Here is an 18,297-nt window from a genome sequence, read left to right as displayed (position 1 = left end):
CCATGACATCTGACTTAGCGAAATCAAAACCAACGTGGTACATTGGCAAAAATATTGCTTATGGCTTAAAAGACTCTATCCAGGAACTGCATAAGAAGCTCCGATCCATTCTTCATATCATTTGGCAGGTTAAACTTCCTCACTACTAAGCAGTGTAAACATATGCTTTACAAAAATTTTGTCTAATTTGTCTTGTACAGCAAGACCAATTTTAAACAATATATTTTACAAACTCATGCAAAATTTCTACCTAAAACTGTCAGGGCTGCATCCTTCTCGTCAGACTTGTCTGTACTGCGAGCAACACACTTATAAGTCCCAGCGTCATCCTTAATGACCTTTTTTATAATCAATACTCCATTATCTCTTGATAAATTGTAGCGTTCTCCAGTTAATTCAAGTGTTATGCTATTCTGTAAAAGTTTAAAAATAAAAAACAGTGAAAAAAACTCTCATGCATAAATATGAACAAAATATTCAAATGCTACAAAACGAACATCCTTCAGATGAAAAACAACATTGAAAAGTACATCAACTAAAATCGGACTTTCTCCCAACCTTTGAAACAATGTCTTTAACTTTTTTTGTAGGATGCTACTATTTTGGAATGTATGTTGAGGAACAGATTGTCTACATGGTCTAGTAGGCTTAAGAAATCATTTTATCACCCTTGGTTTCCCATTCTTTAACATGTGCTTAAAAATACAAGAGATATTCAAAAATAAAATACCCTGCCTCGCTCATCTATTTTTAGCCATTGTCTGAGAACTAGAAAATTTATTTAACATGACCTTATTTATATGAATAAACGCTAAAATAAATAAATCTATATAGCAAGTAAAGAAAAACAGGCCCCATTACATACTTTAAGTAAGTATTAAATAAAGCTATAGGCTCTCAACTGAATTTAAAATTCAATTAGACTGCTACTTTTCAAAAGCTATCTTTATACATGTAAACTAAATAGAATCATTTTTCCCTAACTTCTTCCTTAAGGAATAAATACGAAATTTTGCACATAACTTTAAGCTTGATGATGATGGATAGATGCTAAGAAGAGCATATCACCTTACTTAGACACATTATTCTCGAAACATGAAATCCATCATTTTGATTGGTTGATTTTGGAAAAAATGACTCGAAAATTTTATGACTTCATAGCCAGTCTTTGATACCAAGTTTAAAGTCTTTAGTTTGACCTGGACAGGGTTTGAAATCACAACCTTCCGCACTCAAGAAAAACACACTACCATGAGGCAATCAAGATGGTAGCTTTAAATGGTGATGATGATGAACAATGAATAAAGTATACCAGGATCACCTCATGACACTTGGTAACACATATGTATTTATAATAGTAACACTCAGAAAACAAGAATGTGTCAATAGTACACAGATGCTCAGATGTTCAATGGACCATGAAATTGGAATAAAAACTCTTATTAGGATTCAACCATCACCCATTATCTTGTTATCTATATTTTATTCATTTTGCGAATTAATAGCCCTTGTTTACACATCAATAACCTCTAGAAACAAGAATGTCTCCATAGTACACGGATGCCCCAATCTCTCTATCATTTTCTATGTTCATTGGACCGTGAAAGTGGGGTCTAAACTCTAATTTGACATTAAAATTAGAAAGATCATATCATAGGGAACATGTGTACTAAGTTTCAAGTTGTTTCGGACTTCAACTTTATCAAAAACTACCTTGACTAAAAACTTTTACCTTAAGCGGGCAGACGGATGAAAGAAAATCACAAACCAGAAAATATAATGGCCCTTTGCTATTGTGTGGGCATCAAAATATCTCATTTAAATAAATGAACACATGGAACACACTAATATAAACAGGTACCAGGCAGACAGAGTAATAAAATCACTATATAAGCCACTTACAAAATACCAATAATATTTAGGTGCTGGTTTGGCAGTTGCGACACACTCGAATCTTGCAGCCTCACCCACAGAAACACTCTGAGCTGTTGGTGGCTTAACTATCTCTGGTGGAACTATCAAAATAATAAAATATCACTCAATGAATAAACTTTACTCATAGAATATTGTGTAAATATATATAGAGAGTACATAGGGTAACAATGCCAAATTTTGGCACAAGAAAATGAAACTTAATCTTAAGCTATAGAAAATATATAATTCTATAAATCTTCGCATTTATGTTGAAAGGAAATTTATTTATAGACCTCTTATTAATTGGTTGGTTATTGTTAACTTAATATCACTTGGTCGTCTAATGGAGAGAGAGAAAACAAGAATGTGTCCATAGTACAAGGATGCCCCACTCGCATTATCATTTTCTATGTTCAGTGGACCGTGAAATTGGGGTCAAAAGTCTAATTTGGCAATTAAATTAGAAAGATCATATCATAGGGAACATGTGTACTAAGTTTGAAGTTGATTGGACTTCAACTTCATCAAAAACTACCTTGACCAAAAACTTTAACCTGAACGAACGGACGGACGCACAGACCAGAAAACATAATGCCCCTCTACTTTCATAGGTGGGGCATAAAAACATATCAACAGGCAACAGGTAAAATAAGGTTGAAGATATATACTTTTTAAAATGACTCTTTTAAAAATAAACATTGAGTGCATACATTGAACTACTCTGAATTCATTTATACTCATTGGATACCAATTTCACTTTTGAAAACGAGTAGTTACATTTCCACAAATTTACCCTTGGAAAAAATGTGTAAACAGATTTTTATTTTATCCAATCTTTTTTTTTTTAATTATTTAGATTTTTATAAATAATATTCTTTACACCAGAAATGTTTTTAATAAACAAGCGTATGAGTAGTAATGACTAGTATATCACTATCGGACACGCATGACAGAGATGTATATAATATACCTGATACTTCAAAATGGAAAGTTTTAAGTCATTGGTCGTGTACACTGATCAATACTGAGAAGTGAAACGATGCATGAACTTGCAAGTCCGAAAGGAAATCGCTGTCACCTCACAATACATTTGGAAGTAATACCTGTAGCCATGCATGCTTTTGATCAGACATGGGAAGGTCCAAATTTATTTAAATAAGTTTATTACATAAAAAAAATTATGAACAAATTAGATTTTTCGAAAACAATTTTCACAGAACTATGACTTTTTCACCAATTCCCATATAAACATGCAGTTAAAAACGACAGACCTTGGTTACTTAAAAAAACACATTTTCCGTATCAGGTTAGTTAGTCGGATAAAACAACCGTACAATTGACACAATATCCACACATGATTACAACTACATTAGGCTACTGTGGTTTTGGTCCTTTGTGGTTCATAGACATATCGTGTTCAAAAACAGAGAGAATTGTCAAAATGGCGACACGCAGAGAATTGAAACTCTAAATTCAAAATTGATGGTGATCTCTTGTCTAGCAGAATCAAACTTTAATATCTATGAATTTTGAGCATTTTTATACAGAATGGACATAATATCAATTTTTTTGCGGAGTTTCCCTTTAATGATTGAACAAAATAAATCATACTTTTGATTTTTTATATATCTCGTAGCTAGTGCCCCTTTAACAAAATACTTTTTTCAGTTCATGTCTATAATATCTAATTATTTTAAACCATAAAGTTTGTTATTTTGTTTAATTTAATAGAGAACCCTAAAAAAATTATGAGTAAAAGAAGTTCTTATTTTGAATCTATGATGACATAAATACTGGTACTATGTTTTTCATGAGATTTTAATTTATCATCTTGTGAATTTTATAAGCATTCAATTTCACAGCAAAAATTACACTAAAACTATATACCATGAATTTATGCAGTTAAATTCTGTTGGGGTCTGTTTTTTACTATTCTTTAAAAAATTTCAAGAGTTTCAATATTCTTTATTTTTAAGTTCCCCATTATTCTATATTCTTTATATTATTTGCCCATTATTAGGGACTTTTTGCCCATAATTATCTATACTGTAAACCCCACCCAGAACCTTTTCTGTATAAAGTCCCATTTACTTCCAAAACTATCCCCTTTAACTCTCAAATTGCATCATTTACCTGTTACTGTAACAGTTATTGGCACCACCATGAAGTTGCCAACTCCAATCACTGTACATTTATATATTCCATCATCTGTTCTGTTGATATTTGGAATCTCCAGATAACCAGGGCTTATCACATATCTTTCATCTGAAAGAAAAAAATCAATATCAAACCAATAACTCAATAACTATTTATGATCTTATATAAAACCAGATGTTAGGGAAAGACACTAAGACACGAAGAAGGCCCCACTCTCCGAAAAAAAAAGCTTGAAGTAAAATCAGCAGAGTGAATACCAAAAATCACCCAATTGACCACAACTCTGCACAAAATTTTCAGATCGGAACAAGAATAGATCTGTTACTAGTTATGATAAAACTATACATCAAATATCAAATCAATATCTTACATGCAGAAAAAAAACCTGTAGAAACTGACGGACTGACAGGCAAACAGAATGAGAGCAAGCCTAAAGTCCCCTTTGACTTTACTGGAAGGGGACTATTAATTGCTCAAACTATACTGATATTTTCAGTTAAATGTTAATAGCTGAAAATAAAGTGTTGCCAAATTGGTCAACATACATTGTACAAATTTTGACAATTTCCAGAACTGCTTAGACATTTATGCAAAATTGCTGCAGATGAATAAAATAATATATCTTACGGGATGCTTCTATTCTAGCATTATTGCGATCCATCCAGCTAACAGTAACTTCTCCTTGTGGTGCACATTTAATGCGAGCAGACCCTCCTTCAGGAAACAGCTGAGTTCTTGGAGCTTGTTCCTCTGTTATAACCAAAGGCACTGAAAAAAAAGATGTGTTATTCTATCATTATTAATTATAAATATTGCTGTATCCACAAGATTTTGTGAATGGTGTTGGGTGCAGAGGTCACTACTTTTCAGGAATCTAAAGTGTGACTTCTCACTGGTAGCCAAACAAGGAGAGAACAGATAAATTTGACAAAATCACACCTATTATGTTTTAGGAGCCTAATTTTATAACTTATGTTATTGTAAAATTTTCATGTCTTGTGGTATAAATAAATTGAATAATGTACTGTGGCCATGATTTGATTCATTATTTTTAGTGGGAGACAAATTTTTGTAGATTTCGTTGGTAAAGATGAACCACAAGTTTCAATGTTCAACGAACTATAAATTCTTAAAAAATTGTATGCAGACTTGGGCAAATACAAGAAATCAAATATCTATATTTTTTTTTTAATCTCCTTCATCCACGAATATTGGTACTAACAAAAATAAAAGATTCTTCACCAAATCTAGAATCTCTTTGATACTATTTAAAGCCCAATCAGGAATCCTAAGGCAGAGAAACTTGCTCTTTTTGCTTGATGTGGTGAGTCCCGACATCTAGGTTTTAAAAAATTATAGATCTTTTTTTCATATCTTCTCAAGGAAGTGAGTATGAGAAGAGTTCACAAAAAGTATTGCTAAATAAATGGGGAATGTGTCCATGGGACACAGATGATGCCCCTGCTTGCATATCATATAAAGTTATAAAGGGACATAACTAAGAAAGATAAAAGTGATGCTCCTCAAATTTGCACTTGGTCTCGGAGTGTTGTGTTCGAGTATTTCAACAATTTTTTTCCTTTGTAAAGGGGCATAACTTAAGAAAAGTAAAAGTCACGGCAACTAAATTCAAACTTGATCTGTTATTTGCGGTCATAAGCATTGTGTAAAAGTTGCATAACATTTGGTTACGGCAAACTCAAGTTAAACAACGAAAACAAAATCCAGGATGTATAGATTAACAAAGGGTAGCACTTAATGACCCCTTCATTGCTGGATAAATCCAGATAAGAGCTTTGAATGCACAAAATTTTATAAAGTGTCATTTATAGGTTCTAAATGCAAATTTGACTGTCATTTATCCAAAAGTACTTGCAGTACATATACATACTAACAACATGATAAAAATAGTTACTTTTGGTTTTCACAACAACATGAGCAGACTGCAGTTGGCCATTTATAAATCCTGTACAGTTATAGCTACCAGCGTCATCTTCCTGGACATCATTCAACAGTAACATTAAATCCGTTGCAGATTGACTAATAACAAAAATTCTGAAGAAAAAATACTTAGTTTAAAATTCATCACATTACTAACTTTTTCCCAAAGGAACAGATATTTTTGAACTTTGAAAAAGATGTTAAATGGAGATCTTATTTTTTCTCTAATGAAAACAAAAATATTTTAAATATACTTTCAAATTTCATGCAAACATACTAAGGAACAGAAAACACAGGGTATTCCTTAATATATGTTATCATATTGTTTCTATGAACATTTGTTTTCTAATGATACCATACAAAGAATCTAAAGTGTACCCAACTCTTTTTAATAAGATTATTCAAATAATATCATGTTAGAACAAGTTGTTCTAATATGTACAGCTTGGTAAATTATAATGTGTTTATGTACAGCTTGGTAAATTAGTATGTGTTTATGTACAGCTTGGTAAATTATTATGTGTTTATGTACAGCTTGGTAAATTAGTATGTGTTTATGTACAGCTTGGTAAATTATTATGTGTTTATGTACAGCTTGGTAAATTATAATGTGTTTATGTACAGCTTGGTAAATTAGTATGTGTTTATGTACAGCTTGGTAAATTATTATGTGTTTATGTACAGCTTGGTAAATTATTATGTGTTTATGTACAGCTTGGTAAATTATTATGTGCTTATGTACAGCTTGGTAAATTATTATGTGTTTATGTACAGCTTTGCATTTGTTATGTTTATGTGCATACATCTTTCTACATTGTTTTATTGTTGTACATCTTTCTACATAGATATAGGAAGATGTGGTATGAGTGCCAATGAGACAACTCTCCATCCAGGTAACAATTTATAAAAGTAAACCATTATAGGTTAAGGTACAGCCTTCAACACAGAGCCTAGACTCACACTGAACAGCAAGCTATAAAGGGCCCCTAAAATTACTAGTGTAAAACCATTCAAACGGGAAAACCAAGTCTTATTTATATAAAAACATTGTTTATGAAAATCATTCTACATTATTGTTTATGTACAGCTTTTTACAGTGTTATGTTTATGGACATCTTTCTACATTGTTGTATTAATGTACATTAGTAGGTTTATGTACAGCAGCTTTGTATACAAATCTATTGTCTAAGTCTTACCTCCCATTAATCAGGACTAAGTTCCCTCTGTTGTCGTTACAGCTTTGTATACAAATCTATTGTCTAAATCTTACCTCCTATTAGGCAGGACTAAGTTCCCTCTGTTGTCGTTACAGCTTTGTATACAAATCTATTGTCTAAGTCTTACCTCCCATTAATCAGGACTAAGTTCCCTCTGTTCAGTCTGTTGTCGTTACAGCTTTGTATACAAATCTATTGTCTAAGTCGTACCTGCCATCAGGCGGGACTAAGTTCCCTCTGAAGTCGTTACAGCTTTGTATACAAATCTATTGTCTAAGTCTTACCTCCCATTAGGTGGGACTAAGTTCCCTCTGTTGTAGTAACAGCTTTGTATACAAATCTATTGTCTAAATCTTACCTGCCATCAGGCGGGACTAAGTTCCCTCTGAAGTCGTTACAGCTTTGTATACAAATCTATTGTCTAAGTCTTACCTCCCATTAGTCGGGACTAAGTTCCCTCTGTTGTAGTTACAGCTTTGTATACAAATCTATTGTCTAAATCTTACCTGCCACTAGACGGGACTAAGTTCCCTCTGTTGTCGTACCATTTCAGGTCAGGATTTTCTCCGTTAGCGATGCCGGAGACAACCTTACATGCTATCACTTTATTTTCACCTCCATTTGCTACCAATGGGTTATCACCTTCTATAATAATATTTTGAGCATCTGAAATCAAAAACAATAAAAGAATTTTAAACATATGCATTCTATCAATACCTGTATACTAATACTAATTTGTTAAATTAATTTTTTTTTTATTACAATGGAATCATAATTTTTATTATCAGCAGGTCATATATGTTAAGGATGTACTTAGGTGAGGTTTTGGAATTCGTGTCAAATGTTTTTCCATTCAATACCAGGTAAAATATTTTGCCCCATAACACCCATTTATTTTTTCATATAAGACTTAATAACTCATGAAAGGTCATTTACCAAAATTTTAGAAGATTCTTGATTTTCTGTGTTTAGTTTTGAGACCCAAATAATACCAATGCAAATATAAGGTGAAAGTCTGAGTCAGCCTTTTCCGCCATATTTTAAATCTCAAATATCTTGAAAAGGAGGTTCATGACCTATCAATATTTTTAGCTTATTTTTATCCTAAGCGAATGCTCTACCAGCTTTAAGTATCAATTTTAATTTCTTAATTTCTTCATTTTCACCTAACCTCACCTAAGTACATCCTTAATTACCCCTTTTTTATTTATTATATATCCCAGTCTTAGTTCAAATTACAAAACCTGCAAGAGAAGCTAAAGTCATTCAAACACTTGAAGGGAAGCTATATGTATAGAAGGGGTCTCATTGGGGGGTTCTGATCTGGGATCCCGCTTACTGTTTTGTCAGATTTCGTATCCCGCTTACACTATGTACGTAAGCAAATCTCATTTTTTTGTAATTTCCCTTTTCACAACACAATAATATGACTTTCACGTGTCACGCTTACAAAAAAATCTGCAATCCCAAGTCACACTTAGATCCTAATGAGACCCACTATTGTAGCACTAGCACATAAACAACTAGATCATTTTTAAGTGTCCCAACATCTTTAAAATAGTGCTTTTCCCAAAGAATTGTATGTACTCTCGATACCAAATCTGGGTCAGAAATCATATAATACTTATTACATATAAAATTTTCAATGCTGCAAAGATAAGTATTGTAAATATATAATCACAATATTTATGTTTAAGATTTTAAAACAATTTCTTCAAATTATAGGAATTTATGAAAAATGATTCAATAGCTTCCTTGAAGTAGAAACCTATAATCAAAAAATTTTGATACAAGACACATCCCTTGATAATCAACTGTCAGATATCCACTCCATTTCCAGGTTGTGCTGGAATGTTGCTTCATAGAAATAGAAAGTTCACGTCCAAGTTTGGCCTAACATACATGTGTGCTTTTTCCCTTTTTATTGTAGAATTTAGTGCATTATGAAAACATTTTTTTACTTATCTGTCAACGCTTTGGTATGTATCCAGCTTGTTGCTAAGGGATGCAAATTATGAGGGGCCAAGTACATGATCTTTTACATCTAGCAATAGCTACTAAATCAAATTTCGAACAGGACTCCATCCACTATTATTTTTTTTACATGTTCTGTTTTAGCACCTATATTAGTGGGTTCTTTTCAAAAGAAACTGGGTTCATGCTACTAATAATGATTTCTCATTGCTATATTGGGAACAACAATAAAAGGTTAAGTTCCACTACTGGTTTAATCAGATACCAGGGTAGCAGAATTAATAGAACACAGCTGTGCTTAGAGAAAACCAAACAACTATTGATTTCTTTTCAAATTCAATTCATACACTGAAAATACATATGTGACTCAAGGGACAACCTATGGAAACCGATTATGCTTTCTATTTCTAACTGAAATCAACATCTAATCAATTATATATTTAGAATGATTATAGTAAGGTGACACAATACGAATTAAATGAAAATAACATTTATTATTATACTTTACATTAAAATGCCAGATTTTGATTGGTTCATTCTCTAACCCAGAACAGCAGGAGATAATTTTTACAGGGGATGAACAAATGGAAACAAAATGTCATATAAGGTTATAAAGGGACAATTGAAGAACATTTATCAAAGTGATTGTAAGCACCGATGGTGAGTGTAAGCACTGATGGGTAAATATAAAAAAGAAGATGTGGTATGATTGCCAATGAAACAACTATCCACAAAAGACCAAAATGACACAGACATTAACAACTATAGGTCACCGTACGACCTTCAACAATGAGCAAAACCCTTATAGATTGTTTTAATTTTTTAAGTGAACATTGCATTGTATAAAGCATTGGTTGAAGTTGAAGTCACATTAAAAATAAAATAACTTCCATATGAGAGATGCTTAAATCAAAATTCAAATTAAATTAAATTTCAATACAAAAATCTTGCAAACACATACTTTTACTAGATCGTGAAAGAACTGTAGAATGAAAAACTCCATGATGGTTTAACAAAGTTATTGAAGTCTAAAAAAAACTTTAACCACAAACTGAACCTAAATTTTGAAGCCTCTAATGGAATCTACCATCCCTATGACTCACTTTCACGAAATAAATTTCACAGGCTTGACCACAAAATCAGAGACATCAGAAAAACCTTCTTCAATAATTCTGCACTGTAAATTCATTCAAAATTGGACGACACATGAGTTTTTCTATAACAATGAATCAAAGACTAAAAAATAATAAAGTAAAAAAAATCTCTTTTTATATTTTCATGGTCTCGTAGAGTTTTGGTTTCATTGACATATATGTCACCTCTCCTTTTATTTATATAAGACAATTATCTTTAATTACCGTTATCTTCTCTCTTCACTGTTTCAGGTAATTATAAGTAAAAGATATATATAAACAGACAATTTATCAATTACCAGATCTTATTGCTAAAACAGATTTTCACAGGAAGCAGAATGTTGATTCTAGAGCTATTATTGGCTGAGCCACAACAGATATGTATATTTGATATACCATTGGAAATTAAGTGAAGACTATAATGCTTGTGTCGCCCTATGGGGGATGGCTTTTCAGTTGCCTTTTGAGGAGTAATGGCTGCTGTTTAATAGTGTTTGTTAACTAAGTTTTTATTGAAATAAAAGCCAGTCACAGAGACATTCAATTTTTAATTATTTAAAGCTCTTTTAATTCTAAAAAGAGTTGGACTATTTAATCAAGAATAAATGTTTAAATGGTTATTATCTCATGTCAGCACAAAATTATATGTATTCTTAAGTGACAATCTGCTTTCAACACAATGTTGCTATAATCAGCATAACAGGAATAAAACAAGAATGTGTCCATAGTACACAGATGCCCCACTCACACTATCATTTTCTATATTCAGTAAACCATAAAATTGGGGTCAAAACTTTGATTTGGCATTAAAATTAGAAAGATCATATCATGGGGAACATGTGTACTAAGTTTTAAGTTGATTGGACTTCAACTTCATCAAAAACTACATTGACCAAAAAATTTAACCAGAAGCGGGACGAACAGATGGATAGACAGACGGAGGCACAGACCAGAAAACATAATGCCCCTCTTCTAGCGTAGGTGGAGCATAAAAAGATGTGGGGTTTACATCAATGAGAGCAAACCAAAGACACAAACAAATAGCTAAACAAGAATGTGTCCCAAGTACACGGATGCCTCATCTGCACTATCATTTTCTATGTTCAGTGGACCGTGAAAATGGGATAAAATATTTAATTTGACATTAAAATTAGAAATAGCATCTCAAAGGGAACATGTTTACTAAGTTGATCGGACTTCAACTTCATCAAAAACTACCTCGACCAAAAACTTTAACCAAAACTTTAACCTGAAACGGGACGAACGGACGGACGAATGAACAGACGGACGTAAGGACCGTACAGACCTAAATACATAATGCCCATAAATGGTGCAAAAAAACCTAGAGTGTAACATACAGTCTTCAACAAAAGACAGGGCTATCTACATTATGTCAAGCTTCAAATCAATCAGAGTCAAAAATGTCCTGAGAAGAACAAAAGCATAGTTTCAATCTGTCAATATACTTTTCTATTTGAATTCATAAAGGATATACATGGCGTAAATAGTAATTCTGCATTAAATTAAAAGCACACCAATAGATTGTTCATTCCGATAGATTTTCGCCTCAAGAAGCTAATGAAGTGGTAAACTTAACCTTCGATATATATAGTCAATCGATATCACCACCTAATATACGCCAGCAGCCATCAATGGAACTTGCATCTTGTATTGATTATTCACTTTATGCTCAGGACTGTTTAATTCTTCCTCCGATATTTTAACACATCTCGTGAGGGAAATCAAAAAGATAGAACCACTATTGTCTAAATCAAATCAGTCAGCCGTATAGCTTGGAAATGGATGCTTACATAACGCTTTACAATATATCAATAATACATAGAAGAATTTTACTTTCGCTTCCTGTACCATGTCCATCAAAAGAACTCTCTCTTTTCTCAATTTTTTCCCTACAGATCAAGTCATCACACTTCTATAATTGTATTGTATTTTTTAAAACTGCCTGATGTTTTAATTCCAGAAACACAATGCTATTTAAAGAATTTTACAATGCCATGCAGAGCATCATTTCTGTGTAGGCATTTGACATTTTGACATTTGTATAGATGGATAATTGTACTGCTACATTATAACAGTACACACATTGTCACACGGCCACTATTTTCATATTACACTCACATGTACCTACTTTTGACTCGAGTAAATATTTTGTTTACTGGTTACCTAATTATGTATCTGGTAAAAATGTCATTCTGGAAGTCAAATCAAGCTTTTTACAATTGGTATTACACAATTGGGGAAACAATTATTTGTTTGGCGACCATCTTTTACTTGTACATGTATAGAAAACATAAAACAGTATAATTCCGCACACCAGAATGTACTATCACATATTAGGTCACCTATCGAAAAAGTCAAAAGTTATAATTTCGAAGTATTAAAATGCAGAAGTCTGTTGATGATTTCTGAGTGATTCATTCTGAAACATCTACCATTATCTACATTCACAATTAATGACAGAGTTTTCTTTCCATATATTTTTGAACATTCACAATTTATGACAGTGTTTTCTTACCATATCTTTTTGAAAAGCAGTCACTCAACAGTGCCAAGTATGATTTTCAACATTTTGTACCTAATCATCTTGTGTGTACTGTATCATTGTGACATATATACAATCTATGGTATGTACAAAAAACAGATGGACCCGATAATGTCTAACTAACAATCATTTTAAGCTGTCAGGTTTAGAGTTAATGTACTAATAATATGTCTCAATAACAGTTCTATAATATAAATATAGCTGTTCATACAATGTTCTGGTTTGAATGTGAGCAATTCATTTCTCTCACAATTGAATCAATATAACTGCAGGAGCACGTACATTATTATGAAACAAGCAGATGGACCACAAACTAATAGATGTTCAATTTGTCTGACCAGTTAGTCCTAGGGGGCAAATTTTCTCCAAGTCTGGCATACAATATGTTAATATAGGAATTAAGTGTGTAATTTACACCAACTGTGTTTTAAAACTAAAAGCAGAACATCTTATTTAAACTTATCAGTTGAAATTTCAAATAAATATCATCCTGCTTGTGAGAAAGTTCTAAAATTGCATCTTGCATTTCAAATTAAGTTGCATTTGGCAGGCAAATAAAAAAAATATTATCATAAAACCTAAGTTTCAGTAATTCTGATCTGACCTGGAAAGAGACATTCTCATCATCATTACAAATAATTACTTTCTTTACTTACAGTAACTTGATTGAAGTTTCAATGAGGGATAACTAATTAATGATAGGTGTAATGGCTGTAATTTGTCCATCATTCTAAGATGTCTTGAAGGGAAAAATACATAGCAACTTGTAAATGTACGCAATCAATGCCTCTACAAAGAAGGAAAGATATTTCTTCAGAATAAGTCTATAAAACATATTTCATGATTCAAGAACTTTTAAGGTTTCCCTAAGTAATTGAAAAGTCCTGTGCCCTCCATCAATGATTAGAACTTAATTCAGAAAATCATGACAAAGAGAATCATTTTAGTAAGTAATAATATATTTAAACTCCGAAATGCAGGCATACAATATGATAAGCCATGTATATCTTTAATATCTTTTTTTCGTAGGGGCATCTTGCTTTCTAATATTATAGAATCATATTTTGATTCGAAATTACTAGAATTTCATTTACATACGTTAGCGTATACAAATTGCATGACAAGAACACTGCTATATACTGCTGTATAGTAGAAAAAATACCTATACAATGTATGATCCTAGATAACTGACATTTGTATATATGTACTATATTTATTTGTTTGTTTATTTGTCAAATAAACAATTTATACTGTAGTAATACAATACAAACAAATTACAGATAAGACAAACAACTTGTAGAATCATATTGTTGCAACACAAAAGCCAATTAACCAGTAACCTCAACATGTACTTTCTGCTGTCAGATCTTTGGTGGTCTCTTTTATATTCATTCAATGATGATTTAGTCACACATTGAGCATGTTGAGCTTACCATATGGGTTGGGCTCCTCTCAATTCTTCTCCATATGTTGACTTTATAAATCAATGCAGACAAAGAGAAATATTACAGAGCAACTCAGTGGCGGATCCAGCCATTTGAAAAAGAGGGGGTTCCCAACCCAGGACAAGGGGGGGGGGGGGGTTCCAACTATATGTCCCCGTTCAAATGCATTGATCGTCCTAAAAAAAGGGGGGGTTCCAACCCCCGGAACCCTCCCCCTGGATCCGCCACTGCAACTAAACAATACATTGAACCAAGGAGGTTATAATATAATATAACCTCCTTGATTGAACAGAAGATTCTAGAAGTCATGTATGGTCTCCAATGGTAGAAAATGTTCTTACATGGTATGTTCTAGATTGGAGAGTCTAGACATGCTGTGAGTGATTTACTACTATCAATATCAAGTGTCAATTAATGCCATGGTGATGTTCCTGACTTGGGACATTACAAAGTCAATACTTTTGTTTCAACAGGCTAAAAACAGAATACAAAGCACTATGGTTAAAATATATTAAATAGCATGGACAATTGAATTGCTTCATGTACATGAGTTGTATTGTATATGATTGGCTAAAAGTATTGAAATTTATACAATTCTGTTTTTAGCTGTATTATTATGATGATAAATCATATTAGTCAGCTATTAATTCAAGCCATAACAATATTACATAATTCACAGGAATGCATAGACCAACAATTTCATAATATTTCTACTAATCAATAAACGGCATAGAAATTTTCTTATCCTCATAAAATGACAAATACAATAAAAAGCTTTTTAACAATCTTAAAAACATCTTGCCATGACTTTACAGGCCATCTGCCCTCAATTTGCATAAATGCTATTTTTAACAAAGAAAGATGAAATATAAGTGAAGCCCACTGAACCTATTTGTTCATTGAGAACATCAACAGATGCAAGGATCTGAGACCTTTAACTGATTAAACTTAATAATGATGTAAAAATCAATTTGAGAATCATTGTTATAATGAGTCATATGCTTCCAATAATAATCTTGTCTTCTGAATCATGACTAAACTTCACTAGTTTCAATTTTTAATGATAACAGCTTTATAAAAAATACTTTACAGATAATGCAATGTACTAAGAATATAGATGCACAAAACCAACATTTTGCCATTCAACAGATATAATTTTAAACCACTTTCAGAAGCATAATATTGTATTTCAACCATAGAAGGTATTGCAACAGAAAAGATGCCATAATTTTAAATCACTGTTAGATTAAGTATGCTATTGTATTTAGATCACAGAACTATTGTTCCAAGATTACATAATTCTAAACCAATTTTAGATGTATGATATTATATTTAAATCATACATCTTATTGCAAAGGACAAGAAGTCACTTTTGAAGAGTTTGGTATTGTATTTCAATTATAGAACAAGTTATGACAGAAAAGATGTTATAATTTCCTTTATAGAAGGTATTGCAAGGCACAATGACATAATTTTAAATTACTTTTATATGTATGATATATATACTTTTTTGATTATAAGTGTTATATAATGGTAATAAATAAAACAAACTGCAGTTTTATTTATACTGAAGGAATTCATCTGAATGAACCAGTTGTTGACTTTTTAAATTTCAAATACCATTTAACCCTGTCCCCTAAACAGCTTTCCCACACTATCTTTAAGTTTAAAAATACAATTTCTGACTTCAAATAAAATTAACCATACCTGCAATTTAATATAAATTTGATCTACATGTACATGAAAGTCAAAACTAATGTTTTGGGTGCCATGATTTGCAAACAAAGTATGTGTTAGTTACTGACACCAAACCCTACCCCTATGAAGTTTCCTAACAGGAATTTCTCAGTAAAAGACAATTCTGTAAAGAAGCATTACAAGACAGATTTATTACGAGAATTCATTGAACACAACAAACATACAACATTTGAATCAATACATCTGTACCATCCACAAGAGAAATCAGATACTCTTTTAATCCTACTGTAATAATTAATGCACTACAAATGTAGTTCTCAAATTAATGGCAGAGACGAAGTCAGACGCTAATGTAACCCTCCCTTTTTATCAGACAATAATTTGCTGTTTCAGAATCTAAACGCTCTGAGCAATATTTTCACAAACGAACATCAAAATGTTGTGATTGGCTTACGTCATTTTTGGGTACAAACATCGAAATTTCCAAAAATTCTGAAATGGGCAATTTCTGCAAAAAACTTCCTTAACAAAATAATTAATATTTCAAAGTCTATTGCTTTTTTCAGAATCTAGACAATGTCAAGTACACAATACTTTTCAAGGACATTAATTTCATTCAAATTCAAGGATGTGCTTATAATTGATATTAAGACACTTGAGCTATTTCAATTTAAGAAATGGCTCATATGTGTGCAAATAATTGAAGTCTGGAGCTGGCATGTCAGTTAACTGCTAGTAGTCTGTTGTTATTTATGTATTATTGTCATTTTGTTTATTTTCTTTGGTTACATCTTCTGACATCAGACTCGGACTTCTCTTGAACTGAATTTTAATGTGCGTATTGTTATGCGTTTACTTTTCTACATTGGTTAGAGGTATAGGGGGAGGGTTGAGATCTCACAAACATGTTTAACCCCGCCGCATTTTTGCGCCTGTCCCTAGTCAGGAGACTCTGGCCTTTGTTAGTCTTGTATTATTTTAATTTTAGTTTCTTGTGTACAGTTTGGAAATTAGTATGGCGTTCATTATCACTGGACTAGTATATATTTGTTTAGGGGCCAGCTGAAGGACGCCTCCGGGTGCGGGAATTTCTCGCTACATTGAAGACCTGTTGGTGACCCTCTGTTGTTGGTTTTTTTTTTGGTCGGGTTGTTGTCTCTTTGACACATTCCCCATTTCCATTCTCAATTTTAAATCAAATAAAAATAAAACTAAATGCCCCCTCAGCTGTAGTGGGGCATAAAAAGTCTGCATTCAATAATAATTATAACTTTTGTTTTCATATAACTGCATTTACATGTGATTATACTGAAACAAAACATGACCATTATATGACATTTATGACAATAATATAATTATCTCCATTTGTTACATAATTCTATTATTTATACAGTATTTGCTGTGGGAGTGCCATACTTAGAATTTAGAACTTTAAAAACAACAGTGGAGGAATTGCTAGGCAGAGGCAGATCTGGCCGTTCCCAACCCAGGATTAAAAGGGGGAGGTACCAGCCATATGTCCCCATTCAAATGCCTTGATCATAAAAAAAAGAGGGGGTTCCAATCCTCAGAACTCTCCTCCTCCCTGGATCAGCCACTGCTAGGCAATCTATGAGGAAAGGCAAAATGACTCCCAACCCCAAAATCCCTTTATATACTTGGATTTCAAATGTTCATATCTTCGCTCCCTGGGTATAACTACTTTCCAGACTTCAAACATTCTGATTAACTGTTACTTTGTACTTTGTTCTTTTGTTTCAAACATTCATGTAACATTTGTTATCTGACATTACAAAAAACTAACAATTATAAAGTCCAATGATAAATAAACCTCAATTCCATGAATCAAATATACATCCAACATTTAATTGAATGGCACACGTAAACATTTGAGACCTTTGGAATCACAGTCATTCCAAAATGATTCAGATATCATAAAGACAAATCAAATTGAGAAAGGAAATGGGGAATGTGTCGAAGCGACAACAACCCGACCATAGAGCAGACAACAGCCGAGGGCCACCAATGGGTCTTCAATGTAGCGAGAGATTTCCCCACTCATAGGCGTACTTCAGCTGGCCCCTTAAAAATATGTATACTAGTACAGTGATACTGGACGTCATTCTAAACTCCGAATTATACACAAGAAACTAAAATTAAAAATCATACAAGACTAACAAACTTGTCAGAGGCTCCTGACTTGGGACAGGTGCAAAATATATATGGGACAACTCTTTCAGGTACCTGTTAGAAAC

The 18,297-nt window shown here is 32.5% G+C and overlaps 1 protein-coding gene across 6 annotated transcripts in view; it reads right to left on the bottom strand.

The window, feature by feature from the left end:
* Positions 1-18,297, bottom strand: part of LOC139524045 (neural cell adhesion molecule 2-like) — a 79,314-nt gene that overhangs the window by 46,392 nt on the left and 14,625 nt on the right. For all 6 annotated transcript variants that reach the window (XM_071318576.1, XM_071318575.1, XM_071318578.1 and 3 more), the window contains exons 2-7: positions 7,736-7,895; positions 5,987-6,126; positions 4,699-4,839; positions 4,048-4,179; positions 1,903-2,015; positions 251-413 (exon numbers count right to left, since the gene is read on the bottom strand). In XM_071318576.1, the coding sequence (XP_071174677.1) occupies positions 251-413; positions 1,903-2,015; positions 4,048-4,179; positions 4,699-4,839; positions 5,987-6,126; positions 7,736-7,895 (849 nt within the window). The remainder of the gene's footprint in view (positions 1-250; positions 414-1,902; positions 2,016-4,047; positions 4,180-4,698; positions 4,840-5,986; positions 6,127-7,735; positions 7,896-18,297) is intronic.

This window comes from Mytilus edulis, chromosome 5 (assembly GCF_963676685.1).
Source record: "Mytilus edulis chromosome 5, xbMytEdul2.2, whole genome shotgun sequence".
Lineage (NCBI taxonomy): Eukaryota > Metazoa > Mollusca > Bivalvia > Mytilida > Mytilidae > Mytilus > Mytilus edulis.
This window is presented reverse-complemented; position numbering and strand designations above follow the sequence as displayed.